This window comes from Lepisosteus oculatus, chromosome 13, assembly GCF_040954835.1.
Source record: "Lepisosteus oculatus isolate fLepOcu1 chromosome 13, fLepOcu1.hap2, whole genome shotgun sequence".
NCBI classification, from domain to species: domain Eukaryota; kingdom Metazoa; phylum Chordata; class Actinopteri; order Semionotiformes; family Lepisosteidae; genus Lepisosteus; species Lepisosteus oculatus.
In genome coordinates, this window is record NC_090708.1 from 11,487,884 (window position 1) to 11,508,041 (window position 20,158).

The 20,158-nt window shown below is 38.4% G+C and overlaps 2 protein-coding genes across 5 annotated transcripts; one reads left to right on the forward strand and one right to left on the reverse strand.

Annotated features, from left to right (window-relative positions):
- Window positions 1-701: 701 nt before the first annotated feature.
- On the forward strand, window positions 702-13,269 carry eif4e2 (eukaryotic translation initiation factor 4E family member 2). 3 transcript variants are annotated; one of them, XM_069197418.1, is made up of 8 exons: window positions 702-830; window positions 4,910-5,024; window positions 6,808-6,942; window positions 9,258-9,362; window positions 9,845-9,997; window positions 10,590-10,744; window positions 11,405-11,483; window positions 12,144-13,269. In XM_069197418.1, exons 1-7 carry the CDS (start codon window positions 715-717, stop codon window positions 11,451-11,453), a joined length of 828 nt encoding a protein of 275 aa, XP_069053519.1. In that variant the 5' UTR covers window positions 702-714; the 3' UTR covers window positions 11,454-11,483; window positions 12,144-13,269. The 3 variants fall into 3 exon arrangements, with proteins under 3 accessions (XP_069053519.1, XP_069053520.1, XP_069053521.1); XM_069197419.1 differs by having other exon boundaries at window positions 11,405-11,479; XM_069197420.1 differs by having other exon boundaries at window positions 10,608-10,744.
- A 344-nt stretch (window positions 13,270-13,613) lies between these two features.
- On the reverse strand, window positions 13,614-19,427 carry LOC102685347 (phospholipid scramblase family member 5). Of its 2 annotated transcripts, none has more exons than XM_015361322.2 (8): window positions 19,343-19,427; window positions 17,501-17,870; window positions 16,947-17,021; window positions 16,398-16,590; window positions 15,495-15,606; window positions 14,753-14,852; window positions 14,603-14,661; window positions 13,614-14,467 (listed from the first exon to the last, which is right to left on the reverse strand). In XM_015361322.2, the coding sequence occupies exons 1-8, from the start codon at window positions 19,343-19,345 to the stop codon at window positions 14,441-14,443; spliced, it is 939 nt and encodes a 312-aa protein (XP_015216808.2). In that variant the 5' UTR covers window positions 19,346-19,427; the 3' UTR covers window positions 13,614-14,440. The 2 variants fall into 2 exon arrangements, with proteins under 2 accessions (XP_015216808.2, XP_015216807.2); XM_015361321.2 differs by having other exon boundaries at window positions 15,495-15,627.
- Between the last annotated feature and the right edge of the window lie 731 nt (window positions 19,428-20,158).

A 20,158-nucleotide genomic window follows, 5' to 3' on the forward strand; every position in this document is an offset into this window, starting at 1 on the left:
TGTATATTTAGGACAGATTAAACGAACTCAGACTCTCAGGAACTGAATTTGACACTGCTGCACAAAGGTGATCAGTGATTAGTGAGTTTTTATGTTAAAGAGACGTTTATAATGAACATTGTTTAAAGCAGGCTGTTGCTTTGCGCATTTGCAATAAAAACAAACGTACTGTAGACGGGTTCTCTTCAGATTTTAGTTCACGTACTGTATCTTGTTTTACCTTATTTAATTGGATGCAGAAGGAGTCAAAATAAGAGAATAAAACGTATGAAAGCTGAATAATAATAATGATGATGATGATGATGATGATGATGAGAGAAACCTAGAATGCACAGGTTTGCTAAGCAACCGCTTGAGATAAAAAAAATGCTGTAGTTCGTAGTACAACGTGACCTTGAAATGCATGTTTTATGACTACTTCAGACTAGTGAAAGAAAGGCATAGCGCTTCCTACAGGGTGTAATCAACTATTATTAATCAAATTACTACTGTATATTTTAGGCATTATGTTTTTTATTTATCGTTAAAATCGGACAATGATATTGCCATACAGTATTTACACAACTATTACAACAGGGAAAACACTTTAAGTTTGTCCATTCAAGCCTTACTACTTTAAATTCAGATTATTGTTATTACATATAATTTTTAATAAATGCTGATGAACTGTTTCCACTCCCACAACTCAGTGCGCGCTGACAGTGACACTGCTCAATGCGCGTTCCCGGAGCCCGCTGTGCACGCCGCTGGTCTTGCGGAATACAGGGGGCTGTATTCAGATTCCGGAGACAGGAACCCGCCTGGAAAATAATGAACAACAAATTTGATGCGTGAGTAAATATATCCACCGTTGGGGAGATGTGCAGAAGTGGGTCCTCTATAAAAGCTGCACAGTTGTTGCTGTGGTGTAGAGCGAAGTACAGTACAGTAGTTGCTGCTAGCTGCTGCATAAGCAAAGAGGCGTGTCTAAACGAGTCCTGTACGAGCTGAGGTCAGGCTTCTACCCTGCTTGTCATGTCCCAAGTATAGCCTCGCTGCACTGACTCTGAACCGACTTTTAATTTGTTTTGAGGATTCGGTAATGAAATTCGTGGAGTGCGATGGGAGAAGGCCCCCCAGGCCGTGGATCCCCGGGTTACGAGTCTGAGGACGGCTGGGGCAGGTGTGCAGGGGACCCGGTGTGGGAACTACACCTCCTGTCCTTGAAGGATTTGGCAGGAGAAGGTGTGAGGGAGCGCAAGGGGTATAAGAAACAAAACTCAACTCGCAGCCGTAACACACAGCACTTATTAAATAATTAAACAAACTTGCTCGGAAATGTCTTGTGCAAGCCACGTTTATTTCACACGGATGCCGTTTCTAAGTTTGTATGAGTCATAGTCATTTACGGACTGATTCTTAGCCAGAGAAGTGAGCAATTCATCAAAACAAGTTGTGAAGCGTATGGGATAATGTCATAGTTTGCAGTCCTTTCTAACTCGTACAACTCTGAATCAAAAAACACTCTTGATACTGTTGAGACTAAAGCATATCGGCATGCGAAAGTGCACCTCGATTAATCAAGTCTCGAATGAAGTCCATATCAGTTTAAATGGTGTATTTTCTCAATTTAGCTAATAAAGTGTATTGAAAACAATCCTAGATCTTGGTTCTGCTTCGTATTGATCTTTTTCAGAATTCAATAACAATGTTTTTTTTTTCTTAATTTTGGTAAACTAAGTTCTTCTTCTTCTTCTTCTTCTTTTTCACAGCCTTAGTCCCAGACTGTCCTGGGGTCAGCTGCTTTGGTTGCTCTTCTCCACTTGTCTCTGTCGAGCACATCTTCCTCATTCACTTCACATACCTCCATATCTTTTCTCAAACAATCTATCCATCTCTTTCTAGGCCTGCCTCTTCCCCTGTTACCTTCCACCTCAAATTCCATTACCCTCTTTGTTACTTCCTCAACATCCCTCCTCATGATATGTCCATACCACTGTAACCTCGCCTCTCGCATCTTCTCAACCACATCCACCACCCTACATCGTCTACGGATTTCTTCAATACTGATCTTATCCTTCATTGAAATCTGCAGAATCCATCTCAACATCCTCATTTCAGTTCTTCTCATCAAGTTCTCTTCTCTCTTTCCAACTGCCAAGCATTCAGCTCCATATCGTAGTACAGGTCTAATCACAGTCTTGTACATTTTGCACTTTAACTTTCTAGGAATTTTCCTGTCACAGATTATTCCAGTTATTTCTCTCCACTAGTTCCATCCAGCTTTCACTCTTTGTTTTACTGCCTCCCTTTACCAGTTTTGATCCAAGGTATTTAAAGCCATCAGCCTGTTTCAGTTTTCCTCCATTTGTCTCCTCAACATTGGTCATAGTATCTCCTCTTCTCTCCATTACCATTATTTCAGATTTTTCTGCATTCATTTTCAGTCTACCCTTTTCCAGACTCCTCTGCCATTTTAACACTTTCTCCTGTAGTTCTACTTCTGAATCTGCCATCAGCGCCACATCATCAGCAAAGATGAGTTCCCAAGGCACTTCTGTTCTTACCTCCTCTGTCAGTGTGTCAATAATGTTTATAAAAAGGAAAGGACTTAGTGCTGACCCTTGGTGTACTCCAACTGTGATTTCAAACTCTTTTGCCTCTCCCCGTTGTGTGACCACCTTCGTAGTTGCATCTCTATAGGTTGCTTGAACTAACTTCACATGCTTTCTGTTAAACTAAGTTGAGGATAAAAATTGAATCTGTAATCTGAAGGATTCAGTGATTAATTTACAGTATGTCTGGTGATTATCTTGACATGATTAGTTATAATATGCCACTGGATGAAGTACAGTATACCAAAATTACTCAGACTTCCCAGGGTCCATCCATGTGTGCATTCTTGTTTCAGAACTAGATCCCTGTGTTGGAGTATTAGATATCAGCAGAATAATTAAGCATCAGTTGTGTGATTTTGAAGTAGTGTATACATAAATAGTATTACCTACAGTACCTCGAGGCAGCAATCCTAAACTGGCACGAGTCTTGAAATGTAGATTTTGTATGGTTGTCTCATTTAAACCACAGTAGAACCATCTGTTTTAACATCATCCTCCACTAACTCCCTGACTACCGCATGCACAGTGCAGTAAAGACTTTGAATTGCAATAATGTGAGTGAGATCATAAATCTTCTTGATGAGAAAATTCTTTTATGTGGTCCACAAGGAATGCCCATTTTCACACATCAAAAGCAGTCCCAGGTGCTGTTAGAAATTAGGATAAGCCATATATAAATCATATTCTGGATGATTTGTATTTCTGAGATAAGTTTAGTTTCTTGATACTGGAATGCTTGCTTAGAATCACACTGGTATAGGTAGGTAAGTTTTTAAGGTACTGATACAGTACAGTCTTAATGCGGCAATCAAAACCAAAAATGGTGTAAAATTGGCCTGTCTCAAAAATGTTTGGTAGAAAGACTTTCTACTAAAAACCAAAGAAGCTATGGACAAGGCTGTCAGCTCTGAAGCGGCCTCGCGGGCTAGAAACGTCTGAGATCTAGTCCTTTAAAAGCTAAAGCAGTATGTAGTTTGAGTGATTCTGACACTAAATCAAATTTTCTAACAAGGGTAATAAAACAACATTTCACTTAATGAAGTATTTTGTTTCAATTATTGTAATTAGGCCTATGAAACATAAAAAAATGTGACTGGTAATGAGTCCACCAAGAATTTCAGTCATTTGCAGCCATGAAATTCATCCATTTGATGAAAACTCATGAAATGTCTTGGGCTTCCAGAGCCCTTTGGGAGGTTTTGTGAGTGAAAATGAGGTTTGTAGATTAAATGCTTTGTCACATACTGTATGTAGTCACATGGTTTGGCAGTCACATTGGATTTCTCAAAGATATTCACACCTCCTCTCTGAAACCATCATGCGAAGCAAGACCCAACTTTACACATGTAAGCTTACCAAGGATATATACTGAGATGGTTCATAAGACGTTATTAATTGCCAGGAGAAGATCAAATTTCAGTTACATTTGTGAAAAAACACTGAAAGTCGATTTGTGTCTTTTTACCTAAAACTTGATAACAAATACTGATACTAAAAAAGTGGCTAAACCAATTCAAATAATACATAGGATACTTTATAGTTGGAACAAGTAAAGGTTTATTCCATGCTGAAAAGAGAAGAAAAGAAAAAGAGCAAATAGTTATTATTTACTTCTCTTTCCAACATGGAATAAACCTTTACTTGTTCCTTTGCAGCCTATGCATGCTGACACAGCTACCTACTGTACTTGAACTACTGTATTTGTGGTATTGTTTTGTATTTAATATACTTTTAACAGACTGGACTAACCCTGTTTAGCGGGGTCCAGTCTGGTGAGCAGAGCGCGTAAGTTAAAAACAAAACAAGACCTTAGTGCATACAAAAAAAAAAGTGTGTGTATGCCTGCACCAGTTAAAGTTCATGATGGGATAGGAAAAGCAAGAAAAAAAGAAACCCTTACGCGGGTGCAAGCCCCTCTGCGACTGTTGGTGTCAAACTCCCCCTTATGGGGGTGTCCCTGTTTGTCCTGTCGAGGGGTGTCCAGTGTGCCTTTATAGGACCTGCCCAGCTGTGGCTCATCATCTAGAAGCCAGGACAGCTGGGACTACAAAGGCGAGGCATAGTCCTTGTACCAGAGCTCTGCCTCCACACTGGGCACATCCCTGCGTAATGCCACAATTGTCTTTTCCAATATAATTTCAGCTTTGGTTCAGTGTTTGTCTGTGACACTCTTAGGGAGAAAAAAAATCAAATTGTCTTGAAACTTAATACAGCAAAACAGGCATTGGTGAGACTTTATCCAGCAGTCATGTCCAGGAGGCTGTAAGAAACAGGAACTACACGGGCTGAATGACAAGGTCTGTCTCTCACAGCCTGAAGGATGACGACAGTGGGGACCATGATCAGAATGAGGAGAGCAGCTCACAGAAAGAGTGTGAGAAGGAAAAAGCTGAGGAGGACAAGAGCCAGGCCACTGCTAAGAAAAAGGTGAGGGGTCAGTGCTAACGCCCTCAGTCAGTGTCGACAGCTAGGTAAATACAGACATGCCAAAGACACATTTACCATAGTTTTCACTTTGTCTCTGATTTGATGTTGAATTAATTAAATTGAAATAAGCTTTATTGCCCCTAAGGGAATTTGTCTTGCACATTAAGAGCTCATAACATATAACATACATAATAGTAATACAGTACAGCAACAGTGCAATACCATGATACGAAACAACAATTAACAACATTGCTCAGTCAGTCAACTCAGTCAGTCAGTCAAAAAGCAGCCATATCACCCTGCAACTCACAACTGGCGGCCCACTGAAGCTAAGCAGGTGTGAGCCTGGCCAGTACCTGGACGGGAGACCTCCTGGGAAAAACTAAGGTTGCTGCTGGAAGAGGTGTTAGTGGGACCAGCAGGGGGCGCTCACCCTGCGGTCCATGTGGGTCCTAATGCCCCAGTATAGTGACGGGGACACTATACTGTAAACAGGCGCTGTCCTTCGGATGAGACGTAAAACCGAGGTCCTGACTCTCTGTGGTCATTAAAAATCCCAGGGCGTTTCTCGAAAAGAGTAGGGGTGTAACCCCAACGTCCTGGCCAAATTTCCCATTGGCCCTCAACAATCATGACCTCCTAATAATCCCCATCTATGAATTGGTTTCATTACTCTGCTCTCCTCCCCACTGATAGCTGGTGTGTGGTGAGCGTTCTGGCGCACTATGGCTGCCGTCGCATCATCCAGGTGGATGCTGCACATTGGTGGTGGTGGAGGGGAGTCCCCATTACCTGTAAAGCGCTTTGAGTGGAGTGTCCAGAAAAGCGCTATATAGATGTAAGCAATTATTATTATTATTAACTCAATCTATTATCATAAGATTAAAAACAGACAATAAAGAATCTAAAACAACAGCAAGAAGATCCCTACCTCCAAACAATCTTTTCATTGTTATACAATTGCATGCTTTAAGGTATAATTGATGTATATGATCTCTTAGTCTTTATACAGGGGATCTGATACCTTTTTTCAGATGGTAGGAGAGTATATTCTAAAAGAGTGCATGAGAGGGGTGTTCTAAGAAAAGGTTAGAATACTGCAAAAAAAAAACTCTTATTGATAACTGACAGCGTTGTGCCTTCTACATTGAAACACCTTAAATTCCTTAAAAAATACAACCTTAAAATACCTCTTATTTTAAATACATCCTTAAAATACCTCTCCCCTGTATTGGTGGTCCAAACTAATTTACAATCAATAATAATGCCAAGGCATTTATATTCATTTGCTGTTTTGAAATCCATTCACAGTTACAGGGTTCATAGGAATAGAACATTTCTTTCTGAAAGTAGTTACCATTTCCCCCATTTTGTTTGTATTATAAAGCAGTTAATTTTCCTGACACCAATTATATTAAAAAAAAGAAGATTCATCTTTATTTTACAGCAACTACTATTATTTTTTATTGAAACTACTGATGTGTGCTGAATAAACCAATATGATGTTAAAATCCCGGATCACTCATTGTAAAAGCAATGCCCTGCACTTCCAGCAGAACTTTCTTTGTGCTGGTGCCAGGATGAGAGTAATTCTGTTCTTGGGGGGGGATGAACATTTTTTGTGCACAGAGGCACAGCTAAATTACAGTATAGTTGAAATCACCGAATTTTTATGCGATGTTCAAGATTTTGAATTGCACTTTTAAAAATGGTCAGACGGTGCAGCGTGAACCCTTTTCTATATGCAGTTGAGCAACTCGGTAAGTAGGTTGCCTCTCTTTAGACAGTTGTCCCGGGGGCAGGTGAGCATCCCCTGCAGTACAACTACACCTTCTGGTACTCACGGCGCACCCCAGGCCGCCCCACCAGCTCTCAGAGCTACGAGCAGAACATCAAACAGATCGGGAGCTTCGCTTCGGTGAGTTGCCCCTACCGTGCCCTGTTCCTTTGTGTCTTTTTATATACTTTTTACTTCATAATATCTTCGTAATATCTGCATCTACGGCTACGTCGCGGGTGTTTCCGCGGTCTATTCTGTTTGGACTCTTGTAGATGACAGTAGTAATGCAAGGCTGAATATTTGCAGGCTTTGTGCTTTCCCATATACAGTGGTTGGCAGTTGTGTTCTACAGTGGAATGCTTACTATGCCAAAAGCCTTAACCAGCAATGAAACGCACCCGGGGTATAGCATGTGAAATATTTTGAATATACACTTTTCCTTTGACATTTGATAAGGATTAGGAAACATTATTTTTAATGAGCTACATTGCGATGAATGTTACAATGTCAGGTATATTGATGTTTCTCTTTTTCACGGAGAAGGAATTAATTTCGTTTTGGGTTTAAGGTGATCAGGAATAGAATATTTGTACTTCCCTTTGCATGTGCTGAATCGTGGTAGAAAGTGGTTTCCATTTCAAAATCCAGGCTACTGATTAAATTGCGAGCAGGTTTATTGTAAGAGAATGGATGTCCTTATAAACATGAAAAAGATCGTAGTGCGCAGGATGTTTGCATTGTGAGTTAAAAGGCTTATCTCAGTTCTTGTGAATAGTACTGAAATCTGTTACTCCATATCCTTGCACATGTCCTTGTCTCCACAAAAATGGTGGGCTTTATTCAACATTAAAAGGGTCAAGGAAAAATACAAATTATACATGACAATCCATCATGTTGTTTATTTTACTGATAATTCAGAATCAGAAACTACTTTGTTGTCCACAGTGGAATGTTTTCTTTGGCCTCACTTAGACAACAATAAACAAACAGTGTCTGTACCAGAGTGCACAAACCATTCAGTGGATTTTACAGATTTATACAAGCAATGTAATATAAATACCATACAGTACAATACCAAAACATAAGATTCAAGTGTGAGCAGCATGCATATACAGCATATGCTCTCAATACTGTTTTGTGAAGGGGTTCATACAGTAAATCAGAGTTTAAAAGAGTGATGGCACTTAGAATTAATGACTTCTTAAAAATGTTGTTTGTAACCTTGTACTCTGAAACTGTGGATGGTGATTTTTCAAATTGGGAATGTAGTGCATTTGAGGCTTCATTTACTATTAACACTGCTTTCCCGTAAACACTCTTAGTAAAGTTGTGGTTTAGTTGGCTCTGTTGTACAATAAAATACTTCACATTTTCTAGAACTATATTCAAGGAAAGCCTAAGATATTTGTTAGGAAAAGTAATTTAGGCTTATGATAAAATGTATAGTCCTTACAGGGGTTGGATTTGTAAAATCATCCTTTTATGTCTTAATTTAGTGTGGTCGCAGGTGTTTCAAAATGCAGTCTGTACTCTGCACTGACAGCGGGTCCCATACCTCTTGTCAAGAGACATGAGAAAGGCTGAGTGCCTGGCAGACACATCCCTGGGTAATAAAGTACATGTGTGCTCTCTTTAAATGGACGTCTCTGTTTAATGACATGTTCTGAAAAGAAACAATGTCATTTATTATCCTCCAGCCTAGCAGATGAGTGCCAGGAAAATAGAGGCAACTGTTAACAGTCTGCCGCCTCAATAAACTCTGAAGTGGGAAAGGGTGGAATTCGTAAACCATTGCCTTTGTATCTTCCTTCCTTCAGCTCCAAAGAATGTGTAAACAGTTTATTTTTATGACCATGGCTTTAGGAATCTGAACATGAACCAGCACCTTCACAAGTAAACATATGGTGGACAGTTTTGTCTTTTTCTTTTTCTCAGTGCATTCCACATAGTATGTAAAGTCATTAGTTTCAGCAATCTCTATTTTTACAAAAAAAGTACAAAAAACTTTTTGTTCTGATAACTGATGTTGTTAAAGTGAAATAAATGTTAAAAGCAGTACTGTTTATTTACCACTAATAAACCAAAGTTTAGATGCATTTAGTGAAGAGCACCTTGTGACTTAGTTTTAAAACTTATAGACCCACGACATGCATTAGTGGTAGTGACCTTGCCTCCTCATCAGCAGTTTCACATACTTGCGCTGTCTGGCCTTTGAGGCATTCTTGAAGCTCATAGATCATAGATCGTTCTCACAGGCCCAAAGCTTTTTGGACCACCGCCGACGGTCAATTCGAAATTTTTGTATCTGTTTTTACCTCCATATTACCTATCAGTTCTCTCATACTTCATCACATGTTCCTCATGAGTATTGCTGATGTGCCGAGTAGCTGTTTCAGATGCCAAGGCACAGTTATTGAGTGTGATGCTGAATGTAACTATGCTCTTTACTCCAGGTGGAGCAGTTCTGGCGGTTTTACAGCCATATGGTTCGACCTGGTGACTTAACAGGCCATAGCGACTTCCATCTCTTCAAAGAAGGCATCAAACCTATGTGGGAGGTATAAAATAAAATTTGGTGAATCGCTTTCGTGCCATTTAAAGCCATTTAATTCTGTGTCGTGTGAATTTATCTTAGCAAGTTAAACTAATGTATTACTTTAAAGACTTTTAACTAGTTTCTTCTTACAGAATACATTAATTTGTTCTATTTCAAAAGACAAATAACAATGCTGATATGTGGGAAATGCGCTTGGAAATGTGAATTACTGTATACTTTAAACCGTCATTCCTTGCTACTTCATACTAGCTGCTGACATCACTTTCTCTGACATTTTGGGAATTTCTATGAACTGACGGTTTTATAACATGGGATCTATGGGAACACGTAACAAAAGGTCATCATGAGGACTTGTACTGTATGTACAATATTTAAAACAGGACAGCGACCACTGAATATGAAATATTCTGCATGTTTATTTAAAATGAAGTTCCTTAGCCTTTGCCAATCCATTAGTGACAGCCTGCCTTGCTTTATCCTCAGGATGATGCCAACAAGAGCGGGGGTAAGTGGATCATTCGGTTGCGGAAGGGCCTGGCATCACGATGCTGGGAGAACCTGATTCTGGCCATGCTTGGGGAGCAGTTCATGGTGGGGGAGGAGATCTGTGGTGCCGTTGTCTCTGTGCGGTTTCAGGTACTGATGCATTTTTACACATGCTGTTAGCAAGATCAGACCACAGGTGGACAGGTCTTGCACAGGTAGGACAGAGGAGAAAGAGATAGTTATAAAGAGAGCTTGTTGTTGTGAGCTTCTCTGTAAGTTCCTCAGAACCTAGATGATAGCACATATGAAAATGACCTCACCAGCAACTGCAAAAGGTAAAACCGTATTCCATTCCTGCTATTGCACTGAAACAAATGACAAAAATGAAGTAAAATTCTCAACAGGTTGTGTTTCAAGTTTGATTTAACAGCTGTTTATGCAGAAACTAACAAAGACAAAAGTTTTGTATTAATTTGTATGTTTATTGTGAATATGGGTTTGGTCAATAAGAGCTTAACCTTGTTATGGCTGATTTTATCTAATTCTATTTCAGCAGTGTAATATGTGCTTTATTCATAATATTGCAAATTTAGAACATTGTTAAATACTTCCAAATTTTTGTACATGGCTAGGATTAGAGTAACATTTATTATTTATATTTATGTGTACACCACATATTGTAGGCCACCGAGACCAGGTCCCATGTTTCTACTGGAATGAATTTTTGTGGTTTTTGTCTTAGATTGTGTGCATTTTGCAGGAGGATATTATCTCCATTTGGAATAAGACAGCTAGTGATCAGGCCACCACAGCACGTATAAGAGACACCCTACGTAGAGTCCTCAATCTGCCACCAAACACCATCATGGAGTACAAGACTCACACAGACAGCATCAAGTGAGTGGGATAGTGACATTGGGTGACATGCATACTGTAAGTGCTGTGACAAACCTATTTTTTAATCCTAGTTCTTTCAGGTACTCAACTTTTAGCAAAAAGAAGTAAAAGCAACTGACCTCTACTTATAGCTTTGTAGGAAGACACCAACATCTTCTCTAAGTTGTATTATTAAAGACATACAAAGCAGAAGAAAGATGTGGCTTTCTAGTCAAAACAGTACATCTGACCAAATTATTCTCTTATAGAGAATAATAACAGGGCAGTGAGCTTGAGACGTCATGACTGGTTTAAAATAGTCTAGTTGCAGTGCCAGTACTGATCAGAATTTGATATTAGTTCTCCACACAAATTCTAAATCTGAGAATAAATACATACTGTATATGTCAGTTTTCACACGCCTTTTGTGTAATGTCTGTAACGTCTTTAGCGGGGAGTGTTGGAAATTAGTTTTTAAGAGGCTTTTATAGATAGTTTTCTGCATAGTAATATTTACATTTTATAGTTAGTTTCTGCTGCTGAATAAAAACCTTTAACTGATGTATATTGTGACTAAGTTTGCAACTTAGATTGAATGATTAATCAAAGCATTTAATCGGGTGACAGGATAGGGATCTGCCAGTCAGGTGTTGATGGCACTAATTGATTGTGATTTGTCAGGGCATGGGAAGAATTCCATGGGCTTGTGAACACCAGTGGTGGCCGTTGACCATGAATCCTGTGTTTGACAACCCAGTAGGTACTGTCTTTCCATCTGTACCTCACAGAAATTGTGCAAGACCAAATGCCTTTGTATATTATTTCTTATACTGTATTCCTATCTGTGGTAAAATGGTAAAATAGTTAATAGGAAAATAATCCACTTAAAAAAAGATATACAGTTATACCCTGGTATAGACTGGGATTGTGTTCCATATTTTGCCCATATAGATTAATGGTCAGCATGGGGCTTATGTTCTGGGATTCAAGTAGAACACACACTTGCCAAGGAAGTATTTAGGTACATTTATTCTTTTTCTTAACACTATAACATTGTGGAGGATATAATATTGGAATATATAAGATTGGTCAATTGGAAACACATTTTGAGCTCTGTTGAGCAATACTGTACAGTAATTGTGTAATATTTTGTCTTTTATTGCTTTTTCTGACAAGGGTTCTGCTATTTTTTCCCATTTCCTCTTATTAAATATTTACACATTAAAAGGGTTACACTATAACATTAATTGCTAAACATCTTCATTGTAGCATATTTATCAGTATACAGTAGTATGGTAATGTGCATAAGTGCATTAGAGTATTTAAATTAAGCTATAGTGTAAAGTAGAAGGTATGGAATATAATTTACATCTGTAAAAGAAAAAAATAACAGTGTACTTCCTTGCATTTTTTTCTGTAGAGACTGTTGAGGCTTTTCAGAAAACGCAAGTAGCCATGTGGATGGTGATGCTTTTCCTCAAGAAGTCAGAGAAGTTGCAGGGTGAAGGATTCCTGGACTTGAATCATTGCTCAGCAGAGAAGTGACAGAAAAGGGCAAGGCCTACTTCTGACAGCTTGTGGCCACACTTCCACATACGGTTCAGCCATGTATCTCTGGTTACATGCTAAATGGAATGAAGAAGCAAGCGGTTTGGTAGATATTTAGAAAAGACAATTTGGAGAAACCGTTTGGGACGGTTTAACGTCAGTGTCTTAAAAAGACTTCTTGTGCCTCTCCAGCACAAGGATGCAGTGGCAAGTTATTTTTCATAAAACTAATGAGGTAGAACAACATTGATCCAGCTGAAGGAAAAGTGCTTTAAACAAAGGTGAATAAAAAAACATCTGAGTAATTATATTTACAGTACAGTACACCTGAGGAAAGGATCCTTATGATATGAGACCGTTTTAATAGATGGTACTAACGTGTAACCTAAATTGATGATTGGATGGTCTCACGTGGATCTAAGTTTCCAATTACTAGGACATTTTTATGATGTGCTACCATGCTGACTAAATTGCTGTGCCTGGTCTTTCCCCTGACTAACCTACTTCTTGAGATGAAGTTTTAAAAGAAGGTTTGGTGGTTCAGTATTAAAGCAGGGGAACAAACAGTATTGTCACCTCAGAGAGCTACTGTATGTGTTTCTGTGCAGTTCTAATTGGGGGTCAGCTGGTGGTGCTGTTGTGCAGACAACACTGCCACAAAAAGAGCAATGTTTTGCTTGAATATAGCAATAAATGGCAATTATGCACCTGCTGCTAATTAAATTCTGTTGTCTCTCTGTGTGATGTTACTAATGTTTTCAATATAATGCCCTGCTCCAAAAAATGCTGATTTGACAGCGGTCTTATTTGTAATATTAGAATTACCTACTGCTTCAACTATGGCAATTTTAATATTCCAAATCCAATGTTAGACGTTGAGGAATACAGATTGGTTTTATTTACTAATGCTTATAATATATTGTGAATAATTGTAAATGTCCAGATATTTACAAAAGTGTTTCTGTTGATAGTTTGTATATAAAAGGTTTTTTAAAATATTTTCTTGTTTGTTCTATGAATGTCTGAAGTACCTCAGTTTATATTTATACTGACAGACCTGGAGGTGTCAGTTATGTATTTAATGAGGTTCATTGCCAGCAAGCATTGTGAAAGGCTGCCTTGAAGTTCAATATCTTGATGCTCAGTCCAGTATTACGCATACTGTAAAAAGGATATGGGGTGATAAAATATTTGTACCAAAGTACAGGTCTGTTAAACAAGGCGTGTTTTGACTATATTCCTTTTGTGTTCATACCACAATGAAAAGTGACAGACTTGATTGTCAAAATCAACCCTGAGAATAGTAATTATGCATATTGATAATCTTAAAACAAAGATTCAGTTTAAGGAAAAATTGAAAATTTGGTTTATTAAATAACATTACAAGAAATATATGTAGGTTTTCCAAGTGGAACAATACACATGGGTTAATACAATACAGTAATGGTGATCCCTGAATCAATATTCTACTTGTATATAATCTTAATAAATTACCATAAAATGATTAACAGGCCATGGGAACATACATGTCTAGTTTAAAATACTTTTCTGCATAGAAATAACACTGAACTGTGAATTGCAAAGGGCTTTTGTAAAGGGCTTTTTGTTCAAATCCTGCATTAGTTTTTTTTTTTATTTCAGAATCTCAGTGTCTGTTTCCTTGGATGTTGAATATCTCTACTTCTCCTGTTCTCCCTCAGAGCTTTCAAACAGTTGATCTCTAGGCAAGGAAGTACATTGGGCCTGAACTTGCTACTGTGGCCTCATTAAACAAATTACATAAGCCTTCATACCCCATTTAGCCAGCCTACACAAAAATATTTAATTATCTTCTAACAGAATTTCTGCTATTCTACTACTAAGTATTTTTCTCCAAATTAGGTGTTCATTTGGTAGTAAGTTTTATGTCAAAGATACAGTAGATTGTACTACAGTACTGTTTGTTGGAATTTCCACTTTTATTTTGTTCTAAAAACAGATGAAGTGATTTCATGTCAGTCCGGTCTTTGACACCACTTGCCCATTAGGTAGGTAGTTGTACAACATTTAAAGAGTGTTTCACAGGTAACACGATCTTTCCCAATTTATCGAGATGTCCCACATGCTGGATTCTTGGTGATTCATACTGTTACAGCTTTACCTTGTGGTCTTCCAGACACTAGAGGCATCTTAGCTCATCTCAAAAAACATGTGGTTCTGCAGGATAGGAGAGATAACAATGTTATTTTTTATCATCCATAAAATCTAATATAGTAAAAAATATTAATAGTCCAAAATTATTTTGTTTTATTGTATAAATCACATCATTTATTTTACATCTGATGGTCTTACCAACAGGAAAGTGGCAGCCAGCAAAAGCAGTTTAGATTTTGGATTCATTTCTGGAGGCACTGTAGAGAAGGAAATAGGGGTTTCTGTAATTTTGGTGAAAGGAAAAACTGAGTAATGTTCCATATTAAGGAAATTAAGACTAGTTCTTACCATCTACCCCAAAGTATTCATGGTCAATGTTGTAGTCTTCATTATAACCAGGCCACTTTTTCCATATCTTTCCCAGCTTCTCCCCAGTTTTTGACACCACCTAATAATTTCTCAATTGGTTAATTGGATGGATACAATCTAAAGGAATGTTTAACCTAAATGGTAATTCTATATAAAAGAACAAGTAATAGGTTTATTCCACTTCTTGGGGTGAGGCTCCACAGCAGAAACATGTTTTCTTTCTTCTCTTTTCAGCATGGAATAAACCTCTTATTTGTTCTTTTATATAAAATTACCGTTTAAGTTAAACATTCCTCTAAACTGAATCCAGACATAAAACAAGTCTATGAAGGCTATTGCAAACCATGATCTTGAGTCATGTCTTTCTTCATATCCTATTGGATACTCAACTTCAACTAGCCCTTGGAAAGTCATTAACTGTTATTACTTTTCCCTTATACAGTACACTGCTAATTGTAAAAAGCTGTATTGACATCCAGTGAAAGGTATATGTATTCTTAAATACAATCTCTTATGTTCAAAAGAAGCATTTAATATGTAGTGTTGTGACTGGTGTTTGCTACTTACAAAAGACTCAGGAAGTCAGTGTAATGAAAACTCTGGTGAAATAGTGCCCTTTATGCATGGTATAATGACCAATCTCCTAGTGTATTAATAACTCCTCTTGAAAATGCCTGCAAATTTTGAATCAATGGAAATTCCTATGGCCCAGTTCCTATACCTGAAACTCCTGATTGGAATAGCAGCGGCACGGACAACATGGGCCCAGGATTCGGATATTTGATGTTCCATCTAAGTCGCAGATTTCCAGGAGAGGGGTGAACATACTCCATCTGCAAAGTATTTTCATACATCTTGAGGTATTATCAAGAAAAGAAACAAATCATCAGGATCACCCTTGCCAACTGTGTTCTTGAAGGCAGCATGGCACACAAAGATAAAATATCTCGGATACAAACAGAAATAACCGTATGTTTTACTGAGGCACATAATTTCCTTCTTAAACTTTAAACGAACTGTGTTTAATTGTATGATAAGGTATGGGTGATTGAAAGATGAAGCAGCCCTTTAGTTTTCAGCAGTCAAATTAACATGCCTGGAGATAACAGTTACCAAAGAATTTAACCTTACAATTACAGGACTTACTGATATTAGCGATTACTCATATTAGCTATTTTGATGGATGCAAAATTTTTTATAATGCAATAATATATATATATATCCTTTTGTTATATAGTGATTGTTATTGGCCAACAGAAGGTTAATATTGAACTAAAAAATGGTTTTGGAATAATAGGCAGCAATGTTACTACTTTGTTACCTGAACAACATATCTCTAATTCTTTGTACTGTATGTTGCCTGACTGTGGCTGAATCTGCAGCTGTCTAAACATACCTCTACGTCAAGAGTGCACTGACCCAGTTAAATTATAAGATGATATACTGTACTGTAAAGTCTATAGTGTAACTAAAGCTCATTGAGATTAAACACACATTTATCAAAGGCCTGGTTGAAAGGACAGAGGGTGTTGGCATCTCATTTACGCTGAACTTGGGATCTGATCAGAAGCCAGCCTGTACCCAATACCAAGTCCTGCAGCTCAGATGGTGTTGCCCTCTGTACCTCTGTCGCACGGTGCCGATCAGCTGCCGGTCAGCCCCGAAGGCCCTCATCTCCATCAGGCAGCAGCCCAGGCAGCACGCGTCCGCCCTCAGCGGCCTCTCGAGCAGGAAAACCTCCTGAGCCTGGCGGCTGTAGCCCCTGATAGAGCAGGAGCGCGCAGGACCGCAACACTGCAGACAAAGACAAGAGCTCTCTGGAAGAAAAGGAAAAAGAATGAAACCAGTGCCACAGGTTAACGTTAATATCTGGGTGTCAATCTGCTGGCAAATTGGCCTTAGTCAAAGGGAAAATCACAGCTTTTTCTCCTTGACTAAAGCTGTAGATAATTTAAAGAAGCAATGTGTTCAAAGTATGTTACAACTTCAAGAACTATTCTACAGTACATATGGTTTAGATCCATCAAAATCTTGCATTAATCACCCCAATTAAAAGAATTCCCCAAACAAGCAGTTAATTGGCTTAGTTAAGTTTCTGGAACTCTTACTAAAAAATAAAACCATAGACTTGGCTGTTGTAGAGAATAAACCTTAAAATCCTAAGTTGGTTCACCTTCAACAGCTACATAGATTTGACTCCTGGTTCCTGTAGTGATACTGTAGGATCTTCCAGGCTTACAGTGTGGACCTGGAAAGCAAAAGGACATAACTCCGAATTTCCATAGGCATCCCTACACATAATACCTTTCCACAGTCCCCTGTGCATACATCTGAAGTACTCATTTGTTCATACTTTTCAAGTTTATTTTTCAATTTTTCAATTTTACAATTTCCTTTGAGAATTTACACAGTTCACACTTGCTCATATTTAACGAACACTTATAAACTAGCATTTCATTGTTAACTTTATTAACGAAACATTGTTTATGAAAAGGATGGTGTTTGTAAAAACTCCATGGAAGCATACATATACAGTACAGTAGTTAAACAGTAGTCTTTATGATCTGCCTCGTTCTACAATTTAGTTGTAGTGATATATTTCAGTAGAACACAGAGCTGGTGAAAAATGCAATACCCGTTTCTTCCACACACCTGTCTTTTACTTTGACCGTCCACTGAACTTTCAAAGATCAGATTTCCTGGACTTCCGTGCTTGAAGTGTCTTACCTTGCAGCTCTGGCCTAGCCATGATACGCAGCTGGCTCACAGTCTCCAGCAGTGCCAGGCCTTGGTCTTCTCCAGCCACTGCCATCACTGGCTCCTGTATGCTGGAGAGGCCAGCACGTAGCTCGGCCTCCTTCAGGGTGTGCAGCTCCAGAGCAGCCCGTTTCTCTGTACCCCCTTGGCTGTTTTCGTGTTCGTGGTCCTCTGTGAGCCGGGGAGAGAGTCCGTCCCCCAGAGAGCGAGAGACAGGGGTGTCTTGAGGCTCTGGGGCATGCCTCCTCCCTCGAGTGAAGGCTCTGAAAAGCGACTCGATGTGCTTCTCCCTCTCCAGTGGCCTGAAGGGAACTGGCTGCACAGTCACAGCTGACACGTTCTGAAACAGCAACAGCAGGTCTGACTCTTTCCTTTATCGCTCACTCCTTTTTTCCACCAGTCATTCTGATTTACAGTGTTTATAGTGCAATGCTTGATTTTTGTCATTGACTAATGAAAACTCCCAGTGCCACTGGGAATGCCAAGGCAAAAAAAAAAAACCAAGATGGGAAACTTATAACAATAAATGATTTGCAGAAAATAGCAATTCAGTCCAGGAAAACGAACTAATAAATGTTCAATCTTGCAGTACCAGTTACAATTTGCAGTAGTTTTATTCATGTGGGGGAAGGGAATGGCTGTTTGTCTGCTCCTGACATACATCTACTCCCTACAGGAATGTCTGGTGTTGTGTGACCTTCTGGGACACAATTCCTATTCACATATGGACATAGTCAAGGCAAGTGGGAGCAAAGAGCTGTCTGCACAGATGGCTCCTTGCTCCATGAATTTCTGTAATTGTACCTGTGGTGAGAGGCAAAGCCAATAGATAAAAACAGAATAGAAATCCCTCACCAGACATTAGCCATATTCGCCATTGCCATAATCAATCCCTTCTTTACTTCAGGGCAAAACCCTTGAATAATCTTTTACACTTTCAAGCTATGCATAACATTAAATGCCAAACTATTATCTCCTATGGAAAAAATCCCTTCTTGTAGGCACTATAATGCAATTTAATGCTGTAGTAGAACTTTCAACGTTTCAGTTAACTTTCACTATTACTGGAATGTTAAGCAAATATTCTGTCCTTTTTTCTATAAAATGTGAAATAATCTTGGTTAGTCATTTTTAATAGTAACAATTGGTATTGTGTAATGTGATGGCTATGCTAAATTTTACATTTGGATAAATACATTTACATTTGGATTCTGAAAAGGATAATTTAAATGAAATATCGTACCAGGAAGTGTACAGGAGATTAAAATTACCTTTGCACCAGGCTGAAAATATACCTCCAAACTCCAACTGAGTTTTCAGGATAAATAAAAAGGAGGACAATATACAGATAAATGATTAATGAGTGACTAATTGAATACCGGTTTCCTGTTAAAGAACTTAATACCAACTTGTCAGTCACACAAAAATAATTAAAGCAATCCAGGCTGTATGACCACTAGTAGTCTTTATTGGTCTTTTTTCTGCTGTCACTGAGTATAATGTAACAATATACCAATATATGTTTGCAAGCAAAAATAATTTCTTTCAAATCTTCTAAGCATTAATGCAAACAGAAAACAGAACATAGCAACTGGTGCTGACTTGAATACAATAAGCATCAACTGAATTGTGCAGTGTATGACAGAAAATATTCAGAATTTCTGACAGATAAGTTCAAACTATAGCAAGACCTATACCATCAAATACAATTATAAAGAAAGCAGGAGACTAAAGAATTCCTCACTGCCGTGTAATGTTAATCTACAAATTGTCAAGCTTGCATGAACATAATGTTGAAAATGTATCTCTTACCATGGGAAGTTTTATCTCTGCTGTAATTAACTGCTGTCTAGAAGTTGTTTTATCTCTGAAACTATGCGCTGAAAAGCAGAACCAGGAGCAGATGTGGGCTACAGATCTGTAACTGGGGACGAGTCACCTCTTGTCCCTCAGCTACTGTTGTCTCTCTCTCCGTTTCCCTGGACTCTGTTTCAGTCCCTTGTTTCCACCCCAACCAGCCGGATCCCTGCATTGTTGTGGGATAAAGGGAGCACTCACCCATGTAATTAGGTCCCTCTTCCTTCGTAAAGAGAGTTACCCCACATCTTTCTAGACCCTTTGCGGTAAAGTGAAGGAGGGTCACTTCACAAGATATGCAGACAATTTTATATTTCTGGACTGGGAGGATGACAAAACCTCATTGGTGCGAGAGGTGGGACACATGACTAGACTTTCACATAGAATATTTGTACAGTATATGAAACACACAGAAGGAGGGGTGAACATCCAGTAAATTATCATTTGTAAAACTTTGACAGTGGGTCTTCCCTGTGTTTTTAACTCATCTCTGTCAAATTCCAGCACCAGGAAACTAAAAATACACATACATATCAATACAGTTTATATAATCATCATGCACATGATGTCTGATGCATTGCTTGTTGCTTTGTTTCCCTTGAAATTATTGCTTTTCAATTTATGAAAGCATGATACAGGAAATAAAACCAATAAAATGTTTAGTTTAAATCCAGCATATTTATCAATAACACATCAAAATATTTATCCACAAATTCTTAACAAGACTGGATTTTATTTTTTCATGACAGTTCAAAGTAAATGAAAAAAGAA

Coding starts and splice junctions, on each gene's coding strand:
- eif4e2 (XM_069197418.1), top strand. CDS start 715: ATGCGCGTTCCCGGAGCCCGCTGTGCACGCCGCTGGTCTTGCGGAATA. Junction 831..4,909: donor ATGAACAACAAATTTGATGC/GTGAGTAAATAT, acceptor TGTCTCTCACAG/CCTGAAGGATGACGACAGTG. Junction 9,998..10,589: donor TTGTCTCTGTGCGGTTTCAG/GTACTGATGCAT, acceptor TTTTTGTCTTAG/ATTGTGTGCATTTTGCAGGA.
- LOC102685347 (XM_015361321.2), bottom strand. Junction 16,591..16,946: donor AATCTATGTAGCTGTTGAAG/GTGAACCAACTT, acceptor CTTTTCTTCCAG/AGAGCTCTTGTCTTTGTCTG. Junction 14,853..15,494: donor ATTCCAATCAGGAGTTTCAG/GTATAGGAACTG, acceptor AGAAATTATTAG/GTGGTGTCAAAAACTGGGGA.